This window comes from Episyrphus balteatus, chromosome 3 (assembly GCF_945859705.1).
Source record: "Episyrphus balteatus chromosome 3, idEpiBalt1.1, whole genome shotgun sequence".
NCBI lineage: Eukaryota > Metazoa > Arthropoda > Insecta > Diptera > Syrphidae > Episyrphus > Episyrphus balteatus.
The window spans coordinates 30,398,367-30,407,984 of NC_079136.1; the positions used below are offsets into that span (position 1 = coordinate 30,398,367).

The window sequence follows — 9,618 nt, forward strand, 5'->3', positions numbered from 1 at the left end:
AGACCCTAAAACTTGGTTGCAATCATGCATTTAAAACTGTTTTAACGATTTTGAAATTTACAGAATTCTTAAAATTCATCTTTAAATTTTTACTTGCGATATAGGTACTATAGGGCAAGTTTAAGATTCGTAAAAAAAAATCGAACTCGAGATAATAATTTTACGTGACATTACGATGATGGAGAATGCCAAAAAAGTGGGTCCGGCAATTCTGTCTGTCTGTGTGTCTGTCTCTATCTGGAGCTGCAGTCTAAACGAGTGAAGTGATTTTATTCAAACTTGGTATTAAGCAGTTTTGGGTGATTCCCTAGAGGGGAAATTGTAATTTTATTTTTATGACCAAAACTAACGGTACCTGCGATATAACGGAAATAGAAAAGTTAATTTTTTTCAAAAACGGCTCTAACGATATTGATTAAAATTTTTGTGTGAAGTATTACACATAAGAGCCAAGTTTTGAAATAAAAAAAATATTTTTTGTAGAGGTATTAACGGTACCTGTCATAGAACAGTTTTTTCGATTTATGAATAACTATACAAGACTAATCCGGTTTCAACGAAAATTTTTATAAAAGAGCGTTTAAGTTTAATCTTAAAATTTAAGAAAATTTTCAAAAAACACACTTTTGGATTTTTAAATAATATTTCAAAAACTACCAGGTTTGAACTAAATCGCCTTACTGATTTGTGCTGTTGACTGATTTTCAGTAATGCGAGAAAACGTTGGGGTTTTCTCAACGTTTTTCTATTTAGGCAATTCACAATTCCCCAAAAAGTTTCCAATCTCTCTTGGAATACGAACCAGCAAAAGTAAGGAGCAATCACCTTATCACCAATGCTAGCAGGACTATTTAAACCGAGCTTACTTTCATGCATATTTCATGTGCCAACAATTTAATTAATTTTTTTTTTCAAATTCTCGTCGTACGATTTTTGCAATCAAGTACTTCTTAATTTCGTTTACCCCCCACAAAAATACAAAGTAAGTATAATCCATTCTTCAAACCAAATACTGCCCCCTTATTTGAACGATTAACGAATAAATAAACTTGTGGAAAAAGACGACAACAACTTTGAGGCCACCGCTCCTCATGCATTTTTATTTTAGTGATACGGTTACAAGAGCTCCAACGTTCCAAGTACCTAGATACTTTTTTATTTTAACAGTGCCCTCAGCGCTGACGCCATCCACCAGATAACTTCATAACCAACAGGTGAATACATCAGCGTTGTCGTCGTCGTCGTCGGCGATCCACACATAATTTTAATGATCGTACGTGCGGACTTCCTTTTCGGAAATTCATTTTAAAAATTAACTCGTTTGAACGCCAGTGCGTTGTGTGCGATCTAAGAATTGGTACGTTCGAGAATTCGAGATCAAGTTTTGTTCAAAAACTAATAAAAATATCTGAAAAAAAAAGTTCTTTTGAAAACCGTTTTAGTCACACGTTAGAAGGTCTTCATAGTGATTATAAGCTGTGGTGATAGGGTAATTAAAAATTTTAACTGCCCTTGTGTAATTAATGACAAAGTCCCCAAACAAAATTCCAGTTTCGAAAGAAAGTGTTTTTTAGTGTTGAAGCTTTTCCTGTCCGTTTTTATTGCATATCAAATTCACTTTCTATGCAAATTTTGTAGATTTATTAAAAATTTTGTACATATATGAAGGTATACTCAGTTTGGTGATCCAACAACGGACGGTCGGTTGATGGTGCCGTGGTGGTTTTAAAATGAAATAGCGTCACTGTTTTTTAAGTTGTATATAAAGTTATAACCTACAAAAAGCCTTTACAAAACAGCTCATGCGAAACGTATGGCGGAGTGTGGTTTGGGTTTCACTAACATACCATTGTGGTACTCCAACTAGTGCGCATTTAAACATTAAAAAGCTGTCATGGTGACGGGAATTATCTTAAAAAAAATAAACACAATCATAATTATTTTACCGCCGCGCTGCTCGCGCCGGTAGCCGTTAGCGTTCGTTGTGTGGATATTCTGTAGTATAGTTTGAGTTGGATAATCAAGTGTATTTAAAATTTTGGATACGTGTGAAAATTTTCCTGACACCAAACCTATTTCAGAGTACATAGTTGGTATGTAATTAAATGATGATTTTAATCTTGTGTTGTGTATCATTATGGTGACTCTTAAAGTTTTTAAATTTGAAAAACTTTCATTTTTAATAAAACAAAAAAATAAAATAAAAAAATTATTGTCCCAAAGATAATTATTTACGAGCTGTTATTTTAATTAAATTTAAACAATGAAATTTGCCATGAGAAATTTTATATGCTTCCAATAAACTCTGTTAAATGAAAAAAAAAATACTTATTTTTATTTATTAAACAGAATAATCTAATAGAAAATCTTAATTGCTTATATTCAATTAAGAATGTGTTTAAAACCAAAATTAATTAAAGTAGTGAAAACTTGAAATCTTAATTTTTACAAGTATTTAGGTAAGTTTAAGTAAGAAATAGAACTGGATAATGGATACAAACCGCGAATCTAGCTATTAAAAAGCCATCCTGCCTGTCGAATCTCCGAGCTATAACAACGTTACACACTTAATTGGTCATACCTATTTGGGAAGCTTTTTAATTTCAGTGAAGGTGATATTTTAGATAAAGTTAATTTGTTAATAATGTCACAGTCAGGGTCAAAAGGTATGAGAAGGTGTTTTGAACTCATTAAGCTTGTTCCCACTTTACTCCGCCAAATAACAGTTAATAAATTTAATTAATTTTTCACTATTTTATTTTTATAAAAAAAATTTGTTGGGACAATCCGTCGTTGCTAGAGAGTAGAAGTTTGGTTACCAAATTCATCTGTTTTGGTCTAAATTTAGTTTTATGATTTTCTTTTTTTACTTCTCCTAAAAAATCGTGTTTTTTGAGTTGTGACAATTACCGTCTCAACGTGCGATATGTAAAAAATATTTTTCCATTGACATCTTTGTCTTTTTTTAAGTTCAAAAACATCTTTATAAATGATTCTGAACACGAAAAAAATGTTTGCTATTTGATTTCATGTATAACAAAGAATTTATTTTTAGAAAAAAATAAGAAAAAGTAAGGAATGTGATACTCAAAAGAAATCAATTAACAAACTAATATTTACTTTAAAGTTTCAGAAGAACAATCAAATCGTGATAATCCCATAGATTAATAATAACATAAAATGATCACAACATTAAGTACACACTACATAATCAAAAGTAATTTCATTTAAATATATTTCAACTTATATTTGGATGTATTTTAACAATTTTGATATTTAAATAAATGAAATTTCTTTTATTTGTGAACTCAATTTAAGGCTTTAATCATTTTATGTTTTTATAAAAGAAATACGGTTTTCATAATGTGTTGAAGGTACATATTGTGTGGGCTTTACAACGCAAATGGGATTTTCGGGATTTGACGGGATTTTAAAATGCGGGATTTCAGAAAACGGGATTTAAAAAAGCGGTATTTTAGTAAACGCGATTTTGAAACTTTTTTTTCGGGATTTTCGAAAAACGGGATTTTAAAAAGCGGGATTCCGATACGCTCCCTTTTGTTTTCCTTCAAAAATTGTATTTATAAATTATTAAAAACTAATAGTCATATTCATTAGATTTTTGTCTACTTATAGTCACTGTTGAACTTTCTTCAAATCGTTGGAAATATGCTTTATTTAACAAAGAAAAAAATATCACATTATTCGCTGTTAAGATAATAATCTTCTCTTGTGTATTAGTTTGACAGCTATAAGACAACACTAAACAAGGTTCTTGATCACATATTCTAAATTTAAACAGTTGTATAAAGTTATGCAACGTTTATGAATAGGGTGGTAAGTGGTTGAACAAGAAATACACAAATTTAATAATGTGTAGTTATAAATTAACGAAAATTACTCTCTGATGTACAATCTATATCGATAAAGGATCAAGTTATTTCAGCTGGAAAATATTTGAATTAAAAATAAATGTTAGTTGCAAAAATTTTTGTATTGCAGTGAAAAAAAAATCAATGCGAAATGAGTGCATTAAAACTTTTTTTAAATATTCGTCAAAAACACGATAGCTGCCCTGCAAAAAAAAAAATTTTTTTGCCTGCGAACTTTTTTTAAGTTCGCAAGAATGAAGAAGAGCCTTACTTGGCTAAATCTGGGTATAATTAAAACTCTTAAGGAATGATTTGTAAGATAGTTTACTTAGTTACGAGTACTTCGTCAGAATTTTTTTCCTATAAAATGAGTGCTCGATTGTTATTTTGGACGGCAAAGTATTAAATGTTTTGATTAGCTTTTTAAAATAACCAAAACAAAACATACAAAATCTTTTAAAATAGAGTGTGTGATTGTATAAGTTTTATGTCGTTTTCTTTCACTCCAATGAGAGTACCCTTTTAGTACTTATTTTTGCACTTTTGAAGGTTTTGTGTTCTTTGACGCCACATAAGTGTAAAAAAAAATTACTCTGGCGTAATTTTAGTACTACGGAGTACCCCGGATTTACTCCACATTTTTAGTCAGATTTACACCGATTTGCTCACACAAACTCAATTGTTATTAACAAAAACAACCATTATCAATATATTTTCTATTGTATTATATTCCGCCAGATATATTTCTTCCATTTTTTCGGTTAATTCTTCACTTTTTCCAAAATGAAATTGAAAACCGAATAAAAAAAATTTTCAGCCAGTGTTCTTCATCAATAACAAAATAAATCCTGTGCCACATAGCAAAAAAATCCCATTTTTTTACTGCGTGATGGGATATTTTTATTTTACAATTATCAAACTAAGGGTGTGATTCAATTAGGCTGAAAACCCCGATCAGAAGCGTAATGAAAAATATACCAAAAGTAAAACTAAGTGCGCTTCTACACGAAGACGCAAAGCGCGAGACGCACATAAGAGGAAGAGAGAAACAAAGTTCGAAAAAAAGGGAAGGAAGATTTTCTACCGTGAGTCTCCGGTAAAAAATTTTGTCACTATTTTTGACGTTTCTTTTTGATCTTGTTCTTGTGTATCATTTGCGTGTATAGTAACGTTTTTAATTTATTCAAAAAGTTTTCGTTGCACATAGACCCCACTGGAGTTGTTTGTTTTTTTTGTAGATTTTGGTGTTTTTTTTTTCTACACAAGATGCACATAAGAGCAAAGGAGAAATCAATCTTTCTATCTCCCTTGTTCTTTATGTGCATCTTGTGCGTCTACGTCTTCCTGTAGAAGTCATCATACGAAAACAAGAACAAAATATAACCAAAGAAAATAGCTGTCAAATTTGCGTCCTCAAAAAAATACTACGTGTAGAAGCGCGCGACGCACCGAAACGAAAATCAAAAGGAAATTTAAAGATAATTTCTACGCCTTGCGTCTTCGTGTAGAAGCAGACTTATCAACGAACGCTTATTATGCTTCATATATTATTAATATTAAATTTTTGTAATGAAGAAATAAAAATAAAAGTACCCGGCGGCAAAGAAATTTCAATGGAAATGTAAAAAATATCTGATCTCGATGTTAAGTTCTTCGTTTTTTTTTTCACAATATGGAGCGTCAACTTCAACTCTTTTGTAAATGCTTCAAATACCTATGTCAAAAGTACTGCTTACCTTACCAAAGTTGAAAAAGAACGTTTAATAAAATATTTTTGTCACTCAAAAAATAACACTTCTAATACAAAAAAAAACTGCTTTAAAGCTTGTGCTTGAATTTGATAATCATGAGATTAGGCATAATACCATGCTCATTAAAAACCTACTAGTCAACTCTTTCCTTTTTGAAATTTAACTGTTACAAATTATTCTCATCAGATCGAAAAATGTTCATCGGTCTATCTAAGAACCAAACGAGTCGATTCCGTCGAATACGTTCTAAGATATTAAAAAAAACTAGTTTTTTAACCTTTTTTAAGTGGAAAGTTTTGAAATAACTTTATGGCACTTCAGTGAAAAGCAAAAAAAAAAGATAACTGACACCTAATAGATTGTTTTCATGAGGTCCTTGGCTCTAATGAAAAAAAGCAACAACCAACAAAATCATTAATTAATCTATATTTATAAAACCTATATGAATGCCGCAAATCAAACATTTTTTTGCTTGCATTTAGTTTTTAATTAAATTTTTTAAATTAACAAGTAGGTAAAATTGCATTCATATTTGTTTGATGAAAACAAAAATCAACTTTGTTTGAGTTGCCTCTGTTTAATCATGCACGTTCAGTGGCGCGTGTTACATTATTATGTTCATAAGCTGGTTATTGTTTAGTATTAATTAATTAATTTCGTGCTTAGGTTTGAGGTTCTCATGATTGTCATTCCAATCATCATTAACTGTTGCAAAAGTGAAGAGCTTAGAAATAATGGTGTCATTTTGTTATTTATGTACCTATATTTTTTTATTTAAAAAATTCAGGAAAACAAATTTATTTTTTTAAATTATTTTTTATCTGATTGATTGAAAAGTATCACCTTATAATCATAAAGTAACTTTAAAGAATGCATTTTCAACAATCAACAGCGTTAAACCCAATTGAAAAAGACATTAAATAAAAATGTCAGCTTTTGTTTTAAAATTTCTCAACTATTCCATTCAATTGGCGCAAAACGTGAGATAACTTTATGAATGTCTGTATTTTCTAATAAATTTATTCAATCAGATTGACAAGCTTTAAAGAGAAATGCTATTATATAAATTTGATCCAATTTCTCATTTTCTGTCGCCACAAAAAAAAAACTATTTCAATGTTGAAATGCGCCAAAAAGGCTCTTTGCAGGAAACAAACGAAAAACGAAACACTATAAAGTTATTTCTTTCTTTCTTTCTTTTTTGTTTGTTGTTTGATTCTTTATAACTTCATTTACCGTGAAAAAAATTGCCTTAAAAAAGAAAAATAACTTTTTATACTCATTTCTTATCCTTTAAGCACCTGAAATTGGATCAACATGCAAAAATTCATTAAGCTGAATAACCATGGAGCAAATATTGTTGAAGAACAAACAAGTAGTAGTCTGCATCCAAGTCAAGTAAAATTAGTTGGATACTTGAAGAAAAAGAGAACTGTAAGTTTTGAATCACAAAAATCCTAGATAAACGAGAAATGAAAAAAAAAATATATATTTATTTTTTTTTTAAACAGAAAGTTGGAGGCTGGCGCAAAATGTGGTTTGTTTTGCAAAACCAGCTTTTACTTTCATATCCATCAAAAGAGGATTACGACAAGAAGTTGGTTTCATTCAAAGATGTTTTGAATTTAGTTCCAGGAACTGTTGTACGTCCTTTGGGTGGATATCGTTTTGCAATACAAACGACCTCAGAAAGTGTCTTTATATTTGTAATTATTAAAAAGGAAATTTAACTTGATTTTAATGAAATTAAAAAAAAAATATAATTTTATTTGATAGCGATGTGATGATAATAAAACTTATATGGAATGGATCACAGCTTTAGTTGATAGTTTGTCGATTGGATCAAAAGTTGGCAAACAAAAAGATGGAATTGTAAAGAGGCCGTTGCAGGGTAGCCATAGTTGCAGTTCATTGGTCAGATCGAAAAAAAACAAAGCTGTTCAAATTCCTATAGTTCATGGAACGGCAAGGATCCTCAACAGAACTGGACTCTCTGAAAATGATCTTAGAGCGTTTTCAGTTCGTGAGAATAACGAAAGGTAAGTAACCCTCAGAGCTCCAATTATAACTTTAAGACAATCACTTAGCAATGCCTTAAAAAAAAAACAATTAAAACAGAGAATGAAGTTTCATTGCGTGACATTATCAATCACGCCCTTCTTCTGAGGGTAGACTTGAAAATACCGAATTGATTGCTCATACACATGAATCCCTGAATGATGTGTTCTTTTTTTAGTATCATTCCATTACAAATGAAGTAAACATTAAGAAATAAAAAAAGTGGAATTAAAAACCAACAACAACAAAGAAAACAAAAAACGATCATCGTCTGGCAGACATCTAATTACCAGTCTTTTCTCCTCATGTTTCCATTACATTTATATGTATTTTTTTCTATTTTTATAGGTCGAATCACTTCTGTTTACATGAGACTCAATTCCTGCTGCAGAATCAGTCAGATGAAGTCTCTCGGATAAATCGAATGTTTTGTGGTAGTGCATCATCAGATGTGGATACAACAAGCTCAACAACAATACACAAGAATCTTTCTGTTGCTGCCGCCGGAAGTGGTGATAAAGGATTTACTCAACCGACACTGACACCAACAACAACGACAACAACGATGAAGGCAAAACTGTCAAGTTTAAAAGGAAATCATTGCGAGTGTGAGAGTGAAAGTGTTGAAGTTAAACAACATAACAAAAGTGTTATCAACAGAAAAATCCATGATTTGTTAAATTATATTAAGACGGATAATTGCACAATGAACGAGGATAAATTAAGTGAAAGTGATTTTGCAAGAGACATTAATTCGAATAGAAGATATGAGTTGAAGAAGTTTTTGGAGAATGGCAAAGCTGGCGCAGATGATAAAAGGTAAATTTAAAAACAATCAATTTTAAAAAGACATTTTAGTTTTATTTGTGCGATCAGCTTTTTTTGTGAAATTTATTTGAAAAAAAAAACGACGATTTCTGTTATTCATTTAAAAAAGTATGAGATAGGTAAGGGAGTCTGGGGAAGTGAGTCAATAATTTTTACTAAGAAAAAAAAGTATTAGAGTATTAGAGTATTAGATTATTAAATATTCACGAACATGAACTTTCTGAAGGAATCTATTTAATATAAGAAAGTTTATTGCCCGTGACATATTTTTGAGGATAGTGCAGACTTTATTGTGCCACGGCATTTCCAAAATGAAATGATACAAAAATTTAAAAGATTTGCACTTTATTTTCAAAATTATCAAACAATGAAAATAAATTAAAATATTGTTTCGAAATTAAAAAAAAAATAAAATGCACGACTGGGTCGCACGAACTTGCTCTTAGAGTTCAAGTTGCTTAAATTTTTAAGATTTTTATATAGAAATTTAGAAAATGTAGGTACCTACTATATGGGTACAGAAAAAAAATTAAAACAAATAAAATTCGTTAAAAAAAAAAAAAATATAAAATCTGAAATCAAATTGCCCCCCAAAACAAGTATATGCAATTTTGATTGATATATTAAAATGCATTTTTAGAAAACAAAAATTTCAAAATCGTTAGAGCCGTTTTTAAAAAAAACTAATTTTTTATAAATACTTTTTTGGAAAAAAAGTTTTAAAATAAAATTGCTATGCCATTTTGTAGAAATCACTGATCAACATCTAAATACAAAATTTCAAAAAAATGTAATGTCCCGTTTTCGAAAATTTGATTTTTCAAAACAAAATTTTCAAAATTTTTTTAAAAATCCAAAACTTATTTTTTTCAAAATTTTATTTTTGGCTTATATTTAAATTATATAAATGCTTCAGCACAAAAAGTTTCGTTGAAATCGAATAAGCAGTTTTGGAGATAATCGGATTTGAAAAAAACGGTTCTATGGCAAGTACCGTTAATAATGATTTTCAAAAAAAAAATTTTTTCATTAGAAGATAGACCTTGTCTTAAAACTAACATTTGAATTTTTTAAACAAAATCGTTAGAGCTGTTTTTGAGATATTTCAA

At 29.8% G+C, this 9,618-nt stretch overlaps 1 protein-coding gene across 1 annotated transcript; it reads left to right on the forward strand.

Annotated features, from left to right (window-relative positions):
- Positions 1-1,123: 1,123 nt before the first annotated feature.
- On the forward strand, positions 1,124-8,504 carry LOC129914903 (uncharacterized). The gene is made up of 5 exons (XM_055994351.1): positions 1,124-2,093; positions 6,922-7,057; positions 7,135-7,329; positions 7,400-7,662; positions 8,030-8,504. The coding sequence occupies exons 2-5, from the start codon at positions 6,941-6,943 to the stop codon at positions 8,502-8,504; spliced, it is 1,050 nt and encodes a 349-aa protein (XP_055850326.1). The 5' UTR covers positions 1,124-2,093; positions 6,922-6,940.
- The last annotated feature ends 1,114 nt before the right edge of the window (positions 8,505-9,618 follow it).